This window comes from Chionomys nivalis, chromosome 6, assembly GCF_950005125.1.
Source record: "Chionomys nivalis chromosome 6, mChiNiv1.1, whole genome shotgun sequence".
In the NCBI taxonomy this organism is placed as follows: Eukaryota; Metazoa; Chordata; class Mammalia; order Rodentia; family Cricetidae; genus Chionomys; species Chionomys nivalis.
Genome location: NC_080091.1, coordinates 12,929,301 through 12,948,595, shown reverse-complemented (window position 1 = coordinate 12,948,595; position 19,295 = coordinate 12,929,301). Strand labels below are relative to the sequence as shown.

Sequence of the window (19,295 nt, the reverse complement as noted above, 5' to 3'; positions counted from 1 at the left end):
TTTGGGCTTTTTGTCTTTTTTTTTTTAATTTTTATTTTTATTCTTTTTTAATTAAGATTTCCACCTGCTCCCCGTTTCCCATTTCCCTCCCCTCCTCCCAAATATTGCCCCCTCCCCCCACTTCCCTCCCCCTATCCCCACTCCTCTTCTCCTCCCCCCACACCATTCCCCCTCCCTCTCGATACTGAAGAGCAGTCCAAATTCCCTGCCCTGCGGGAAGACGAAGGTCTTCTATCTACGTCCAGGAAGGTGAGCGTCTAAACAGGCTAAGCTCCCACAAAGCCAGTTCATGTATTAGGATCAAAACCTAGTGCCATTGTCCTTGGCTTCTCATCAGCCTTCATTGTCCGCCATGTTCAGAGAGTCCGGTTTTATCCCATGCTTATTCAGTCCCAGACCAGCTGGCCTTGGTGGGCTCCCAATAAATCAGTTCCACTGTCACATTGGGTGGGTGCACCCCTCGTGGTCCTGATTTCCTTGCTCATGTTCTCCCTCCTTCTGCACCTCATTTGGACCTTAAGAGCTCAGACCATTGCTCCAAATTGAGTCTCTGTCTCTACCTCGATCCATCGCCAGATGAAGGTTCTAAGGTGATATGCAAGATATTCATCAGTATAGGATAGGATCATTTCAGGTTCCCTCTTCTCAGTTGCCCAAGGTACCAGCTGGGGACATCTCCCTGGATACCTGCGAACCCCTCTAGAGTCAAGTCTCTTGCCAACCCTAAGATGGCTCCCTTAGTTAGGATATATACTTCGCTGCTCCCGTATCCACCCTTCCTATATCCCAACCATCCCAATCCCCCGAGCTCCTCCCATCCTCCCCTTCTCACGTTTCTCATCCCATTTCCCCTTTGCCCCATGCCACCTCACCCGCAAGTTCCCAGTTTTTGCCCAGCAATCTTGTCTACTTCCCCTATCCAGGCGGCTGACTATACGATTTTCTTTGGGTTCACTTTCTTATTTAGCTTCTCTAGGATCACAAATTATATGCTCAATGTCCTTTATTTATGGCTAGAAACCGATTATGAGTGAGTACATCCCATGTTCCTCTTTTTGGGTCTGGGATACCTCACTCAGGATAGTGTTTTCTATTTCCATCCATTTGCACGTAAAATTCGAGAAGTCATTGTTTTTTACCGCTGAGTAGTACTCTAATATGTATATTTGTCTTTTGAGATAGAGTCTTAATAGGTAGCCCTAACTGGCTTGGAATTCACCAGGTAGATCAAGCTGGGATGTGACTAACAAACAGCCACCTGCCTCTGCCTCCCAAGTACTGGATTAAATGTGTGTTATCAACCTGGTCTCTGATGTTTGTTTCAAGGGTTTTGTTGTTGTTGTTGTTGTTGTTTTTAAATTTTTGAATTGACCAAAAACAAGCCTTGATTTATATTTGACTCAGCTGCCAACTTCTTTTAATTTGGGCATGTTCAAGATGTAATAAGTAATAAAATAAATTAATACAAAGTTTGGATAATGGAAGGGGTTCTCATTCTCTTTGGCCATTTTCATTTCCGGTCTGTGATGGACACAGGTTCAGTTCCTCTGACTGCACCACAGTACAGTTACACAGCAGTGGTCCTGCCATACACATTACGTAAAAGGAGGTGTACTTTCAGTTTTCACTGGAAAATATTTTCCAACAATCTAAAATTTTGGAGCATGGGATTTAGTAGTGGGTTTTTTTGTTGTTGTTGTTGTTGTTTTTGTTTTGTTTTGTTTTTTGTTTTTAGTAGAATGTGTTTGCAAACAATGATGACTGGCCACAGATTTTTATTTCTACCTTGTTTCCATGTGAGAGACTAGTAATTGTATGGGTACTATAAAATCAATACAAAACCTACTAGTATTCCTTAAGAAATTAGATAGAAACCAATGGAAAATATACTACTTCTTCTGGGGAATGGGCACTGAAAATCTTTTGTGTGAGGCAGGTCAGTAGAAAGGCAGCGCTGTCTGTCTGCACATCCACATGCATATCTCCTGGACCTGTCTGCTCTGCAGCTGATTCTGCAGATCTTCAGTTTGGAGGCAGACGGACCTGAATTCAAATTCTCTTACAGTCCTCACTTGTATAACTTACAGAGACTCATTTAATCTTACCTTCAGTTTCCTCAAAGTTGGGACTGTTTTTCCAGCTGATGTCAGTGTATCTCTTTATACTTCACCTGTCTGCTGCCTGTCCTTTTCTCCTTCACCTTCATTTTTGCTGTCATCTCTTTTCCTCCCTCCTTTCCTTTCTCTCTCATTCTCACTCTTATTCAAATATTTCTTAAGTACCTTTTGAATTTATTCCATGACAAGGAATAAAACAATAAATGTGACTTACTTCAACTGTCATCATCCTCACTGTTAAAATGCTAAAAGATCTATTCCATCCTGTGGTAAATACTAAAGCTAGCTAGTTTTAAAAATACGTATTTTATTCTTTTGAAATAATATCACTTTCCTCTTCTTTTCTTCAACAACTCTCTTCCATTTGCCTCACCTTGCTCTCTTTCAAATTCATGATCTTGTGTATGTGTGTGCTAAAATAAGTATGAATATGCTCAGGGCTAGCCATGTATTGTTTTTAGATGCTTCATATTTTTCATTTTCTTCCCCAGACTCCCCCCATATCTTTTACACCCAACTTCATGACCCTCCCTCTCAAAACAAAACCAAGTATCATAACAAACAAAATAATATAAAAAATATCAAAACAGGGGCTGGAGAGATGGCTCAGAGGTTAAGAGCATTGCCTGCTCTACCAAAGGTCCTGAGTTCAATTCCCAGCAACCACATGGTAGCTCACAACCATCTGTAATGGGGTCTGGTGCCCTCTTCTGGCCTGCAGGAGTACACACAGAAAGAATATTGTACACATAATAAATAAATAAATAATTTTAAAAAGTATCAAAACAAAAATGAAATAAAAGCCTACAAAAAAAAAACTATGGTCTCTAGTTTGTGTTGACCAACTACTTCTGACACTATAAGGGAAAGCTAGTTTTCTTAGCAGGCAATAACTGCAAATAGCTTCTTGGTTAGGGGTGAGACTGTATGTCTTCTCCTCCTCAGTGCTGGGATATTGTCTGCTTTGAACATGTGCAGTTCCTGTGCATGTTGTTACAACGGTATTTAATTTTACATGCTAGACTCAGTTCCCCTTCCCTCCCCTTCTCCTGCCCCCCACCCCCAATCCACTCGACATCCACTCCTCAGAGGAGGTAAGGCCTCCCTTGGGGAGTCAACAAAATCTGGCATACCAAGTTGAAGCAGGACCAGCCCCCCACCCCGTATCAAGGCTGAGCAAGGATCCCATCATAGGGAATGGGCTCCAAAAAGCCAGTTCATGCACCCAGGATAAGTCCTGGTTCCACTGCCAAGGACCCACTCCCCAACAGATCAAGCCATATAACTATCATCCACAGTCAGAGGGCCTAGTTCAGTCCCAAGCAGGTTCCCCAGCTATTAGTTCTGGTTTTCCCCCATCATGATCTTTACCTCCCCTTCTCATATGGTCCTTCATCCTTCTCCAGGAGCTTAGCCAGTGCTTGGCTATGGATCAGCTGCATCCGCATTCATCAGTTACTGAATGTAGATTCTGTGATGACAATTAGGGTAGTCACTAATCTGATTACAGTGTAAGGCCAGTTCAGGCACCCTCTCCACTATGCTAAGGAATCTTAGTTGGAGTCATCCTTGTGGATTCCTAGGCATTTTCCTAGCAGCTGGTTTCTCCCTAACCCCATAATGGCTCCCTCTGTCAAGATGTCTCTTTCATTGCTCCTCCTCTTCATTCCTTGCACAACTTGGCCATTTGGAACCCTCGTGTTCCCATCCCCCAACCCCTCCCTTCTACTCCCCTTCCTAGTTTACACAGGAAATCTTAACTATTTCCCTTTCCTGGTGCCCTCCATGTGTGTCCCTCTTAGGGACATATGGAAACTTACTACAAGAAGCTTTTTAAAATATCTATACATATGTAAGTAATTTAAATGGTGTCTCTGTATGTTGGAGGAGACATTCCTCCAACTAAATGTGCAACCAGTTAAAACCTCCAATGCCTAGAATGGGATATATAACTTATGAGTTGTTAGTCAAAGAGGTTTCATATATACCTTCCCCCAAAACATCACAAGCTATTGCCAAAATTGTTGGTTCATCTCTACAACCTTATGAGAAGGGCCTTTTGCTGAAAAGACCACTTACTTTTTATCAGCAAAATTGAGAAATAGAGCTGTTTCCCAACTAGCAGTTTCAACTCTCCTGACTAGTGTTCATAATATTGGAAGGTACCCTGCATGCTACCAGAGGAGGAAAGTTGTCATCAATATCACCCAACAACAAATGCTGCAACTTAAAATATCAACTTGCTTGCAAGATACACTAGTGCAATAGTGGCACAAATGTTATGGGAGTAACAAACTTCTTTTGCTTGGATTTAAGTCTCACTTTGAGATGGAACCCTTACCCGACACTAGTAGTTCATACTCTTGTTTGCTTCTCAGGCCTTACCTACTGCTCTTGAATGTAGAGTAATATGTAGAACTTGGATAAGTTAATTGTCTTAATTATGAATACTTCTCTATCAAGAGAGTATTTTGACTTTTTTTCAGTTCTTACTTTCCCACCATTGAACCATCAAGACATTCTGAATAACTGCCTTGGTAACTTGACCATACTACTCCTTGCTTAGAAGGAAATGGCAGATAAAGTTAGTTGCAACTATACCTGTGAAAGCAGAAATCAATTTAAAATATTTTATTACTTGTATGTAATGTTATATATACTCATTTCTCATTCACAGACAGCAAGAAGTAGTTCTTGGCATGCAAGATATACAGTGCTGACCTACCTCCAGACCATGGTATTTTATAACCTCTTTATTTTCCTAAACAATGAGGATGCAGTCAAAGACATCAGATGGCTGATTATATGTCTTTTGGAAGATGAACAGTTAGAGGTAAACTTTATGTTAAAACAAATGGAAATTTATTTAACTTTTATGATTATGAGACTAAGGCATTAGAATTTTCATAAGTTCAAAACCAGCCTTGACCAAAGAGTGCAATTCATAGGATTTGTTTTATTTAAATGTTATTTAACTTTAATTTTAATATAGCAATCTGTGAGTAGTCATGATTTCCTGTAATACAGATAAAAACTACTGGGTGATTTCTTGATATGTCTTCTTGCAGCTGATTGACATATTACTTGGTAACCTGCATTTTCTTGTGTGTGAAATGAGGGGTTGTAGTTGCTCTTTTTTTCTATTTATTTTTTCCTTTTATTGAAAATAGATTATTTTCTCATTCAATATGTCCTGATTATAGTTTCCCTTTCCTGTATTCATTCCAGTTCCTCCCCACCTCTCCTCCAGATCCACTTCTTTTTTTCTTATTAGAAAAGAACAGGCTTCTTCTAGAAGATTTAAAGAATAAACATGACAAAATAAAATGGAATAAGATATAACAAAAACCATCACATCAAGGTTGGACAAGAAGAATCAGTGGAAAGAAATCAGTCCCAAAAGCAGACCCAGAATCAGAGACCTACTTGTTCACACTCTCAGGAGTCCCATAAAAATACTAGGCTAATGGGTTTAGTGTATGCACAGGACCTGGTGCAGATTCTTGTATGCCCTGTGTTTGCTTCGTCAGTCTCTGTGAATTTGTAAGAGCCTTGCTTAGTTGATTAAGAGGACCTTTTTTTCCTGAGGTCCTCCATTCCTCTGACTCTTTCACTCTTTCTGCTTCCTCCTCTGTGGAGTTCCCTCAGCTCTGGGTGGATGGATTTGATGGAGTGCTGTATGTTCCAAGGATACATTTAGAGCTGTATGTTCCAAGGATACACTCTCCACATGTCTGATTGTGGGTCCCTGCATTTGTTCCTATCTGCCGCAGAGGGAAGCTTCTCTGATGATAACTGAATAAGGCACTGATTTATGAGTATAGCAGAATACCGTTAGGAGTCATTTTATTGATGTGTTTTTGTTAGTTTTGTTTGTTTGGTTTTTGTTTTGGTTTAGTTTTGAGACCAGTAGTGTTTGGTTTTACCCTAGGTCTCTGAACTATCTAGTCTCTGGTTCTTGGTCACTTAAGCATTGTCAAGTATCAGTTCCATCTTGTAGAGTGGGTCTTAAGTTAAATCAGATATTGATTGATTATTCCCACAAGTTCTGTGCCACCGTTGCCCCAGCATATCTTGCAGAAAGGACAAATTGTAGTTCAAAGGTTTTGTAGCTGGGTTGGTGTTTGTTTCTCTTTTGGTAGCTTGTAGAGTGCCTTCCCACACCAAAACGTAGGAGTGAAGATGTTCAGGCACTAGTAATAATGTACATGAAGGCATATTACAGAACATACTATTGTCCAGTAGACTTAAAATGTGACCTCTGTCATTATCCCTGTTTGATACAGAGGTAATGAAGAAGGAATCCAAGTGGAGTCGCATACAGTTTATCATCAGACAAATCAGAATCAAAGTACTACACTCACAGGGCAGAGCTAAGCTGCCGCCATTGTGGGTCCAGCTGTGATTCTTATTAACCTATGCAGCTTAAAGACCAAGGTTTCACATATAGAAATAAACAACCTGTAGTGGTAATACCGTATGCAAAAATAGAAACAGATGTACAGTAGAAGGACAATAACCTCAAAATTGTGACAGTATACAAAAATATTTTAACTGGAGTAGAAATGTATAATGTGGTATGACAAAAATAACCTTAATTTGCATCAGTATACAAAAATATCCTAAACGGAAGTAGAAGCATATATCAGTATAACAAAAATAATTTTACATTTAAGATACAAAAGTATCTTAAACAGAAGTAGGAACATAATATGCAATATAACAAAAATAATTTTGAATTTGTATCAATATACAAGAGTCAATACCTGTGTAAATTATTTAAAACTGGATAGTTGCTTTTTTAGTTTACAAGTAAATTTAATAATTTATTATCCTATCTTATCTATCTTCCTATTTTCTATTTCAAATGAGATCCCTGAGTCTAATATCTATAGTTCTGCTCCCAACCCTATAACAGCTTAGTACCAACCTCCCCCATAGGTGACAATTATCCATAACCCTGAGAAAAACCAAAACCATCCACTCTACCTATTGGGAAAGCATGCGCTGTCTGGGGCAACAGTATCTCTATGAGAACCTGTGAAAACTAAACCAATGGTTAAATCTTAGAAGGACTTGCTGCCACATTTGTAGCCAGTCAGTGAGTAAGCAGCAAACCTCATCTGAAGTTCTGTTTGGCTAGAGTGGTGCAACAAGGTAGGCCATCTCAGCCAGCCACCTTGCAATTAATTGTCCTGAGCAGTTTGTAGTCCAAAGCTGAGCTCTGAGAGTTGTTATCCACTCAGTGTCATTTTTATGATTCAGGTAGACTCATTATTACGGGGCTCTATCATCTTTTTGGAGACTTCAGATATCACTGATAGGAAAATTTATTGTTCACTGTGGAAAACTTAAAATTTTAAAATTTAAATTTTAAAGATAGTATTATACCTAAAGAAAGGTTCTAAAGAGTCAAAACAAGTATGAGAAAGAGATTTCTGACAATGGTCCCTAAATTTTGGTTTTCTTCTGTCCCATACCAGGTGATTCTTCTAATATGAGAGAGACTCTGAATTTTTCTTTTAACAACATGACTTGGGTTTAGAGAAGTCAGGTTTAGTTTTTAGTTGAGTTGGGACTCAAATGAGTTGAGAAGTAAAGAGACTTTACCCTGTAGAAAGTAATTCTACCATTTGGCCAGATTATTCCTTTTCTCTGTAATTTTTTTTCCAGGCAGTTCTCTCTTCTTCTCTGGATGACTATCTGCTCAATGGTCCATTTTATTCATATTTTGTATCAAAAGATAATCTTTAACTCAATTAGATCAATATAAGAAAACATACTGCAATAAGTATAGAATAAAATATAATTGACCCTGAAAAAGAAAAACACAAATTTTTTTAATAAAAATATTACTTTTACAGACTTTAAAAACTTGTGTGTAGCGGAGAACTTTGTGTATCTATCTCTAAGCACTAAGAAGAGATTTATTATACAGGAAAGTGGGAATGGTGGTTTATCTATTTTCCAATAAACCTGTGCAGCTTTCCTGTGTTCAGCAAGCAAATATCATCCAGACTGTAGGGCACATACAGACTGCTTATCACAAACTCAGTGAAAACATTTTAGTTCTGGTGCTTCTTAGAAACTAACCTAATGGAATGAAAATGAAAAGTGGAAATCTCAAAAACAGCATCTCCAAGCTGCAGTTTTAGAGCATAAAACATAGCAGCACACAGAGAGGAAGGCTTATCTGTGTTAATGTCTAGTTCATAGACCTTAACTTGTAGGTGTCAGTTCATGACAGATTGACCTGGTTGTTTTGGGCCTATGTAGGAATGTGTGCTGGAGCAAAACCACTTATCTTGTGTCCAGAAAGTAGGAAAGATAGGAAAGAGACTTTCCCTACTGTCCACCCTGAGACCATGTGTTCAAAGACTTAGGCTCTACCACTTCCTGGTAGCACCACACTGGAGAATAAGCCTCTATCTAATACATGGACTGTAGAGGGACATTTAAGATCCAATCTGTAACAGTAAATTGTCACTAAAATGATGGTATATGCCTTTAAATTCCAGTACTTAGGAGGCAGAACTCTGTAAATTCAAGGTCAACCAGGACTACATAGTGAAACCCTGTCTCTCTAAAAAAGTAATAATAATAAAAAATAAAAATTGTTGTGGGCTGGGAAGATGACTTAGCAGATAAAGAAACTTTCTGCCAAGCCTGACATCTTGCATTTAATCCTGGAACCCACATGTAGGAAATAATTGACTTCTGAACATTGCCTTCTGGCCACTACACATGTGCCCACACATAGAAATGTTTTGTTTTGCTTTTAATTAAACTTCCTATCTTCAAGAATGTTTCTTAGAATATGATTGTGTTTTCTCCCATAGCTCATAAATAAACATAACTGTGGCTAGGGAGATAACTCAGTGGAATAGACCATTTAGTGGGCACCAGGCATGAAGGTCTGTTACACATAAAATTTCTCCACAAATTAACACATAAACAAAATAATACAAATGGTCAAGATGTAAACAAAAAAGACAATGTTCCGCTCTATATTCCTTGAAAAGTTCTTTGTATTGTCATTTAGTTGCCCCTTTCCTATAAAGATTCCTATAAAGATGGTACTGGGACTGAATTCGATGGGTTGAGTCAAAACTCTCCTGAAAATTCTGTTTGGGGAACTTTCCATGGAAATTCCTGTTACTTGGAACTTTTAAAGAAATATTTCTTTGAGCTGGGTGTAGTGGTACATATTTGGAATCCTAGCACATGGGAGGCCAAGCCAGGAAGAACACGAACTGAAGTCCTGTCTGGACTGTACAGTAAAACCTCATCTTAAGGAGCGGAAGGTGAGATGAGGCTGGATGGTCAAGCCCTGTAGAAAGCAGAGTGCTGTTTATCCTCCCAGAGACGGTTCTTGCCTGGTGTTCTTGCAGTGCTTAGAGCCTTATTTTCCCTAAGAAAGATTTTCGAAAAAAATAGTGTAGGATCTGCAGGTCACAGATGTGATGGATAGGCATATAATCATGTGATCAGGCAGCTTCTTAGAGTACCACGTAACAGTATAGATTTATTTAATTCACATTTGTTACTATTTAAGAAAGTATTGTGCTTTCTCTAAACAAAAAATGCCTGTTACTATGACATAAGCAAGTAAAACCATTATTGGAATAACATGATAGAAATTATATATTAGTTAATAACTAGCTATATCTTATTTGTGATTGAATTGGAAAACTTTATAATTGAGAACTAATTTTTTTCTAAAGTTTACAAATTTAAAGAAAAAAGATTGTGTGAGGAGATAATGTGTTTTTGACTAATAAAATGAAATAAATTTTTTTTCCTCACATTGTAAAGCTATTATTGGCATGTAAATTCTGACCAAATCCTGGCCAAAGAATATCCTGAATGTAGGCCTTATCACTGGACAAGAGTGACTCTGTGGAAGTATTGGGGTAATTTATTAGCAGCGTGGAGGAAATCAGTCGGAACGCTGCACGCTAGATGGAGTAAAGCAGTGTCCTCTCTTCGGTTAATGAAACTGAAATACGCAGTTGGTTATTTGTAGGAACTTAATGCATAGATGACTTTTCAAGAGCAGATGACTTCAAAACAGACAAATTTCTCTACAACAATATTAGAAACTTACATTTAAATGATCAAGCTTCAGATTAGAGAAAAATGTTATTACATACAAAAATCATCAAACTTTTGTAGACTAGTTGTAGTCACATAAAGACAAAACAGGCTGCAAATAATGACCGTAGAGATGCAAACAAAAGACAAGTCAACTTTGCTTACTTTTAATATATCTTCTCTTCATCTACAAAGCACAATGTATATTGCTGCTGGCCAGTGTGACTACTGCCCAGCATTACTCTTTGAACAGAGCTGATAACCATAAAATTGTCGAGTCTTTCGAATTGGGTTATCCTAAATCAGTGAAAAATCAAAAGTTAAATGAAGTAATACTCTCTGGCTGGATGTGGTGGTGCACACCTGTAATCCCAGGTACTCTGATAGTTGAGGAAAGAAGGTAGTAGAAAGTTCATGAGCATCAGCTTGGACAACTTAACAAGATCCTATCTGCCTAAAAACAAAAGGACTTTGGGATGGAAATCACTGGTACAATACTGTCCTGACATAGGGAGGGGCCTGGATTTAATCCCTACTCCTACAAGGTCAGCCTGGACAATTTAGTGAGAACTTGTTTCAAAGTACAAATTAAAAAGAAACCTCAGTAGTAGAGCACTCGCTTGGCTTAAATGAAGCCCTCGAATTCAGTCCCAGTACCATCTTTATAGGAATCTTTATGGGAAAGGGGCAACCAAATGACAATACAAAGAACTTTTCAAGGAATATAGAGCGGAACATTGGCTTTTTTGTTTACATCTTGACCATTTGTATTATTTTGTTTATGTGTTAATTTGTGGAGAAATTTTATGTGTAACAGAAACCTGGGGAATCTGGTGATGGCTGTCTTGAAACAGAAAGAAAAAGTAAATTTTACATACATTCTAGGAAAGATCCCCACTCAGCCTTTCCGTTCCACTGTCTTTTACCACCTCAGACTCAAAATCTCAGTCTAATAGAAATGATTATCTCTCCAGGTTCGAGAAATGGCTGCTACTACCTTAAGTGGTCTGCTACAATGCAACTTCCTTACCATGGACAGTGCTATGCAGATTCATTTTGAGCAACTTTGCAAAACAAAACTACCCAAGAAAAGAAAGCGAGACCCTGGTTCTGTGGGAGATACCATTCCTTCTGCAGGTAATATTGCAAATCCCCATACCTTTGTTGAATTAAGCAGACTTTCTTAAACATTTGAAGTACTTGTTTGTGCTCAGGTCTTGGCAGGAATAATTGTCCCTATTTGTTAGGAACTGGCATGAAGAAGACAGGACCTGGAATGAAAAGGCTAAAGTTGTATGTACAAAGGAACTTGTCCACTATTGCATATAATTAATAATTTTTTATTTATGTCCTGGCAATACTGAAGCATGCGGTTCTGTTGAACATTGAGTTTCATGGTCTAAATTGATAGGACTACTGACCATGTCTCTTCCTCAAGAGGGTACCAGATTTTATTACAGATGGTTGTGAGCCGACATGTGCTTGCTGGGAATTGAACTCATGACCTTTGGAAGAGCAGGCAGTGGTCTTAACTACTAAGCCATGTCTCCAGCCCCAACTTTTTAATAAGGCAGTTCTAACCTTGACCTAAAATAAGTATAAGTGCATTGGTTATTTTGGAGGATTTAAACTATCTTGTGTTCAGAATTTAGGGATTATGTGTTAGTGCACTTAAAAAAACAAGAAAACAAAAACTTGCCGCCATACTTGGGACTTGAATTTGATCTCTGGGATCCATGATGGAAGGCAAGACATACTCCCATAAGTTTCCTATGACCTCACTTGCATACCATGGCACTCAGGTATGTGCTTGTGCAGATTTGCACACATAAGTATGAGTATACACACAAAAGGAATATATACATATATAAATGAAAAATGGGGATAGGCTAGGAAAATAGTATGGTTAGTAAAGTTCTTGCCATGCAAGCCCGAAGCCCTGAGTTTGATACCCAGCACCTACAGAAGAAGCCAGGTGTGCTGTCCCGTAACCGCAGCACTGGGACAGTGGAGACAAGCAGCTCCCTGGGTCTCAGTGAAAGACCTTGACTCGGAAAACAAGTGCAGGGCTAAAGAGATGGCTTGGTGGTTATGCGTGCTTACTATTAGACCCGAGTTCAGCTTCTAACATCAAATCTAGAGCATCACAGCTGCCTATAACTCCAGCTCCATAGAATTCAAATCCCTTTTTGACTTCTGTAGGTACTTGCATGCATGTGCACATACATACACAGAAATAGAAATAAAGAATCCTGAGGAACAGCACCTGAGATTGACTTCTTCCGTCTACATTCATGTGCACACATATGATGAGCACAACAGAAACACATGCGTACAAAAAGAAAAAGTTTAAAGGAAGCAGAGGCACCTTTGCTTCTGTCTAGAGAAGGGATGTTAGGTAATCATGTGTGTCTCTATGAGGAAGATCACTTTAAAGAAATGCAGTACTGAATAAATTCCTTTTTGTGCACACATGGTCCTGTGTACTGTGAGCACAATAAAATGGCTATGATACCACTAGGGACCACCAGTGTATGTGTGCAAAATGTTAATGCAGTGTAACATTACCTACTAGTTACTAGTTCACTAGTCAGCTAATGAAGAGAAGAGTCACAGAGCTTCTGAAGTTAGCATAAATCACATGCCTTAAAGTCTGATTGTCATGTTATTTTTGAGGAAAAATTTAGGTGACACTACAGAGAAACATCTGACTTTAAGCCCAAAGAAATAGAAATGATAAAAATGAGTAAATATGAAATTCATTAAATTTCTGCTAAGTGCCTAGGATATGCAGTTCCTATACATTAGAACTATAATTATGTCATAATTATTAAATACCCAGTATTAAGTATTTATATACATTATGTATTAATACTCATCAATACTAAACTCCAATAAATTATCAACATTCTGATTTTCTTTGATAATAAGTGTTTTAAGTCTTTACTATAACAAATGGCATTATCATTTTTACTACTCCAAAATCTCATTTTCTTACCTTCTCCTTCTGTTCATAGACACACCTAGAATAGATTTCCAAAGAATATGCATTGCAACTTTATTGAGAAACTCTGAGGGGAACTCTAGTTCTAAATGTGGTTCAGTGTAATGAGTTCTTGGCTAGTATGCATCATGTCCTGAGTTCAATACCAAATACTACCAAAAAGATGGGAACAGGTCTAGGTGTAGCAATCATAGGGTGGTGGGTTGCTTAGCTCATGTGAGGCCCTGTGTTGGACCAATCCCAGCACCACTGGAAGGGGAGATGGGAAAGTGAGAAAGGAACCAGGAAACATGGGTATTTGAAATCTCTTGGACTCACACCACTGAGGAAAGAACAGACTCCTTAAGGTAGACATGTGCTGCAGCTCTGTTATAAGAAATGCATTTGTCAAGCCTGGTTGGTGCATTTTGTGTGGGCACAATTACACAGAGAAAATATTACCTAATCTGGGAGATCATTTTAGGATCAGGAATTGTACTTAGAATATGAATGAGCTCATCAAGAAAATTGTAGCTGTGTTGGTTCTTAACAGTATGACCCATTCCTGGCCAGAAACAATTACACCATCACCAGGGGACAGCTCTAGAATGTTTTTAAAATCCTTGCCATTTCTAGTTCAGCCGCAGGAATCATGCTTTTTTTGTACTTGTAAATTGATATTAAATAGAGGAGATAGGTACACTGAAAGCATCTAGCATGAGTGAAAATTGATTCCACTGTAAAAGGTGTGTATGTGTTTTTTTCATTGCAGAGTTGGTCAGGCGTCATGCTGGTGTGCTTGGACTTGGTGCATGTGTTCTTTCTAGCCCTTATGATGTGCCCACCTGGATGCCCCAGCTCCTTATGAACCTCAGTGCACATTTGAATGATCCCCAGCCTATTGAGGTATGTTCTGTATGGTCCAGAGAATGATCTATGATAGCTATCATTTCAGTTCTGTATGAGTGAGTTTAAGTACACAGTAAGCAAAAGTAAAAGAATAAATAGCAAATACCACCAAGTTTGGAGGGTAAACACTACTAGCAGAAATCAACTGGTGAAGCACCTTTAAGGCAGCTGGAGCTCCCAATAGAGAAAGTCTCAGGAGAGCAGAGTATGTCCTCTGGTGAAGCTTCCAAGTAAAAGAACAAATAGCAGATAGAAATAAATGGTCAAAAACGGCAGAAAGTTACCTTGAGACAGTAGCTAGAGTTCACAGTTGAGCTGAACTTCCATGGCTGAACTTGCCAATTTTCCCACTGCAGGTGCTTTTACATCTGGGATAAACAGTAGCAACCTCTGCTGGAAGTGGTTTGCCTTCTAGATGACCTCCAACGTGGTTTCACTCTTGAGCTGATTTGCTGCTCTCCTTCTGCTACAGAGTTAAAGGCGCTAAACAAATCCCAGACAAGGGGCCTTAGAAAACACAACATACACATGCTTGGGGCCAATTCCACTTCCAGATCCAGCTTCTTAGTGAACTAAACAGCACACCAAAATTTACCAAAATAATGTACATCCCAAAGTAAACTTCCTTGTTAGTTTATTTGTATCACTTGATAAATACTTCCTTGCACATTTTGAATGTACTGCTTTATAAAGCTACTGCCTCAGCTGGGCAGTAGTAGTGCAGGTCTTTAATCCTAGCACTCAGGAGACAGGAGCAGGTGGATCTCTGAGTTCAAGGCCGGCCTGGTCTATAGAGCTAGTTCCAGGACCTCTGCAGCTACACAGAGAAAAACCCTGTCTTGAAGAAACCTAAAACAAAACAAAAAACAGACTGCTATCTCTGATAGGGTCACATTTACTCTGTAATTATTAAAGCCTTGCAGAGACATGTTTCCCATCTATAACAAACTAAAGTTAATTTCTGTAGCTTTTATCCTTTCTAAACCAACATTAAGAGCACTGTTAGCATTAGTTACAAAGTTATTGTTATTCTGGCATTTTGTATCTGGAAAGTCTCTCGTCTCAATGACGGCTAATGTTAAACTAGAAATAGTCTTGAGCACCCATGCTCCTAAGCTAAGCAGGTCACTTTGTAAGCACAGTATGTATTGAAACTGGTGTAGCAATGTGGCAGTACATCGCAGTGCCTTGTCCCGATGTGAAGCTAGTAATTCTGCAGACCATAGTAGTTTGGAGACAGAAAATTGACTTGCTTTCCTAACATCGTAGCATTTGCAGTGTGAGGGGTGAGGTCTACGTGGATTCTAATGTAGCTGAAGATAACCAGCATTTAACTCTGGTCGTTAGAGGTTAAAATGTGCATGGGTTGATTACAGATGACTGTAAAGAAGACCTTATCCAATTTCCGAAGGACGCACCATGACAACTGGCAAGAACACAAGCAGCAGTTCACTGACGACCAGCTGCTTGTTCTCACCGACCTCCTTGTGTCACCGTGCTATTATGCATAGAGAGGTGAGTTACATGCGACAGCCTCACAAGTGTCATCCCACTGATGGCTGAGAAAGAGTATCAACAGGGTTTTAAACCTTGCTGCCATTTTAGATGTAACTGCTTAGGTAAAGTGGAGAGACTTGTTTGTTTTGACTTTTTAAGACAGGGATAGCTGTGTAGACAGGGTAACTTTGCATCCGGATAGTTCCCCACCTTAGCCTCATGGTACTAGCCTTGCAGTTGTGTGCCAGCACTGACAGTTTGTGAACACGGCTTCTGAGGTGTGGGGATAGACAGTTCAGAGACAGAGACCAAATTTAGCACAGATGAGACCCTGGGTTCAGTTCCCAGAACTGAGGTAAACAATGATGGCCTGTGCCTTTACCCTCGGGATTTTACTGGGTGGGCTGGTTGGTTTATTTCTTGTGACAGTGCCTCACTGGAACTTGAAGCCCTCCTGCCTGTGCAGCCATTCCAGGTATTTGTTTCTATATTTCACTAATCTCAGAGTTTAAAACCAGCCCTGGGTTACAGACTGATATTCTGTCTCAATAAATAAGTAAGTATGTCTTTTGCTGTGGTCAGTGGAAATAAGTCCCATAGAATTTTTCAGAATTTTGTTTCCATTTTTAGACAGGCAACTTATGTGTCTGCTTTAGGACAGTTAGAAAATAAGTAAGTTGCCGGGTGGTGGTGGCGCACGCCTTTAATCCCAGCACTCAGGAGGCAGAGGCAGGCGGATCCCTGTGAGTTCGAGAACAGCCTGGTCTACAAGAGCTAGTTCCAGGACAGGCTCCAAAACCACAGAGAAACCCTGTCTCGAAAAACCAAAAAAAAAAAAAAAAAAAGAAAGAAAGAAGAAAGAAAGAAAGAAAGAAAGAAAGAAAGAAAAGAAAAGAAGTAAGTTGCATTAGCAGCCTGAGATAGTCAGGGTGAAAGAAAATAAACCATAGTCCAAATTGCTTCCTGAGTGAGACATTTGGGGTTGTGGGAGCTCTGCACTCTCCAGTCATGAAAACTCTTCATCTGGATTTACTGTGCGTGTGTGCGTGCTGTGCTCATTGGGTCAGGAGAGGGAGTTGAGGTGCAGACGGTTGTGAGTGTGGTCGCTGGGGACAGGGGCAAGTGCTCTAGCCCGTCATCTGTATTCTTTTTTGTCTGGTTTTTGTTTTTTATTTTTAGAAAGAGTCTTTGTAGCCCTGGCTATCCTAGAATTCATTATGTTGATCAGGTGGCCTCAAGCTCATTCTGCCTCTCCCCCTTCCAGAGTGCTGGTATTAAAAACAATCCTCACCGTGCACAACTCATCTAAAGTCAAAAATGGGCTATTACCCTCTGGAAGGAGGGAGCCAGCAAGTCTTTGTGTAGAGAAGGGTTGGGAAAATGAAGAAAATCTATGTGGTGGGATTTTAGAATTGAGTGCTTTATTACCAACAGATTTTTTTTTCTCCTTAATGCAGATGGCTAGTCCTGATTTGGGGCTCAATTCATCAAAAATTCCAGCTCCTCAGGTACCATCTGTGGTTGGCTCTCTGCAGGTCTCACAACTCAGCCTCAGTTGAGCTCTCGTCATTTTAACGGCTTCTGCGCTCACAGGTTCTCAACTGCCATTTGATTTCCTAAAACTTGTCTTGAAGTGTTCTCAGAATACTGATTGCTTTTTTACTTTGAGGCATATGACAAAGTCACAAAGTCTCAGACTAGAAATAATCCAATATGATCATGGCATCATGACCAAACAGCCTAGAAGCTTGTTAAAAACAAAACAATTCCTTTAGAATGGAGACTACTTACCAGTAGTAATGTTGGTCCTGTCATTTCATTCATTTCAAATTATTTTGAATTCTTCCTCAAAGGCAATTGGGTTTACTGGTAGTAGGCCATGGGCCATGAATCTGAAGTCTGGACAGCCTTGTGTCTGGAGAGCCATGAAGAGAAAAGGATCAAAGGGGGGCAAGTCTCCGAATCAACTTGTGACCTGACAGATTGCTTGACCATATTGCAGAAGTCTGTGTCTGTGTTTCCACAGACTGGAGTTTTTGGTGCTGAATAAGAGCCAATTGCTGAAAAACTGGGGTTTGATGAATAAATTTTAGACTGATTTGTATGTGTATACAATGTGTGATTTTAAAAATAAAGAACAACATCAATAAACACCTTGGCTGGTTGCTTTTTGCCCTAGTCCTCACAAATACTGTGTTGCACCTCACACAAATGGACTGTTGCTGTGGTTATGGAAATTCTCTTTTAATCTTTCTCTCTCTCTCTCTCCTTCCCCCTCACTCGCCCCCTTTCTCTCCTCACCCTGCCTGCTTGCAGAATCATTGAAACTAATAAAACTTGGAATTTGACTTGTTTAGTGTGTTACATAGATGTAAAAGATTGTATAAGCCATAGAGATAATATTGGCAAGACTTTGTACAGATGCAGCCGTTAACACGAACCATTGTGTGACTGGTTTGTAAAGATTCACACACAACTTTTACTATGGCACTTTGTACCTCCAGAATACCATTTTTTGATGTGTGTTTTAAAATTATTTTCTTTATATTCTCATGTTACAAAAGCTGAACTGTGGGATTTTTTAAGTTCATTTAATATTAGAATATCTGGATTTTTGTGTACTTTTTTTGCGTGTATCTCTAAATGGTAACATGTTTGCCCTGTCACAACTTTATAAAGTGCAAGGTATGTTGTAGGTGGAAGAACTGATGAATGTCATCTTGTGACACGCCCTTAAAGGAGCACTACAATATATTTTTTAGTGTCTACATGCTGAGTATCCCAACACAGCAGTAGTCTTGGTACAGTATTGAAGTGTCAGCATACACAGACATAATCCCTGCATAGAGTAGTGCCTAACTATTTCAATTGTGTAACTAGTTTAAATCCCAATAAAAAGGATTGTTTTTAATGCCTGACTTTTTTCTTCATTAAGAGAAGACAGTTTTGTAGGCAGCAACTTTTGTGGATTACTTGCCTTCTTGGGTTTAGATCTGTGAATTTCTTCCCTTTGGCCAGAATGATTGTAACTCTGCCCTGTTGAGTGTAATAGCAGGCTCAGTAGGCATGCTCTATGTCCTCATTAGCCACGTGACTAGTGACTAACACATTTACTAGGACAGCTGAAGGCTTTGAATTGTTGCCCACTTCAGCCTTTTCTCTTTTTTCCTAGTTTGTTTGTTTATTAGTTTTATTATGGAATTATTATTTTTCCCAAGGGAGAATACTCCAGCATTTTCTAACTAAGCTACATAAAAATATGCTTTTGCAATGGCTCCTAAGTGGAAATTTAAAAAAAATAAAAAAAGATGAAGTGCTTGGTAGTCAGCTTGTTCCTCAGTTAAAATTTTGCTGGGTGACATTCTATTGGTCTCACCAACATCTTTTTAAAGTGCCAGGATGTGGCACTACCAGAAGTCAAAGCATTCTGGATCCTGAGCCAGAAGACTACAGAGTAAGAGTCTAAAATCTCAAAAAACTCCGTACTGGTTTAGTCTGTCGGTGACAAATACTCGGTGAAAACCACGATCTGGATTCCACTCAATTGAAAAGCAGAGTCCCTTAATCTGAGTACCCAGCATGCTCCCTGGTAACTACAATATCAGGTTTGTTGCTTATTGGCTTGACATTTCCCCCGGGTTATACTTGAATTTTGAAATTAAATGTTCTATCATTACATGATTAATTTTGTACAA

General features: G+C 39.3%; 1 protein-coding gene and 1 long non-coding RNA gene across 3 annotated transcripts in view; one reads left to right on the top strand and one right to left on the bottom strand.

The window, feature by feature from the left end:
* The window catches only part of Psme4 (proteasome activator subunit 4), a 110,990-nt gene extending 92,490 nt beyond the window's left edge, over positions 1-18,500 (top strand). The window contains exons 45-49 of one of the 2 annotated variants that reach the window (XM_057773122.1): positions 4,795-4,950; positions 11,186-11,348; positions 13,967-14,100; positions 15,480-15,618; positions 17,058-18,500. In XM_057773122.1, the coding sequence (XP_057629105.1) occupies positions 4,795-4,950; positions 11,186-11,348; positions 13,967-14,100; positions 15,480-15,614 (588 nt within the window). In that variant the 3' untranslated portion in view covers positions 15,615-15,618; positions 17,058-18,500. The remainder of the gene's footprint in view (positions 1-4,794; positions 4,951-11,185; positions 11,349-13,966; positions 14,101-15,479; positions 15,619-17,057) is intronic. The other variant, XM_057773124.1, reaches the window with a different exon arrangement.
* On the bottom strand, positions 63-14,605 carry LOC130876535 (uncharacterized). Its single transcript, XR_009057286.1, has 4 exons — positions 14,388-14,605; positions 11,371-11,482; positions 3,489-3,588; positions 63-585 (listed from the first exon to the last, which is right to left on the bottom strand). It is a non-coding gene; the product is annotated as an uncharacterized LOC130876535 (long non-coding RNA).
* Positions 18,501-19,295: the final 795 nt, after the last annotated feature.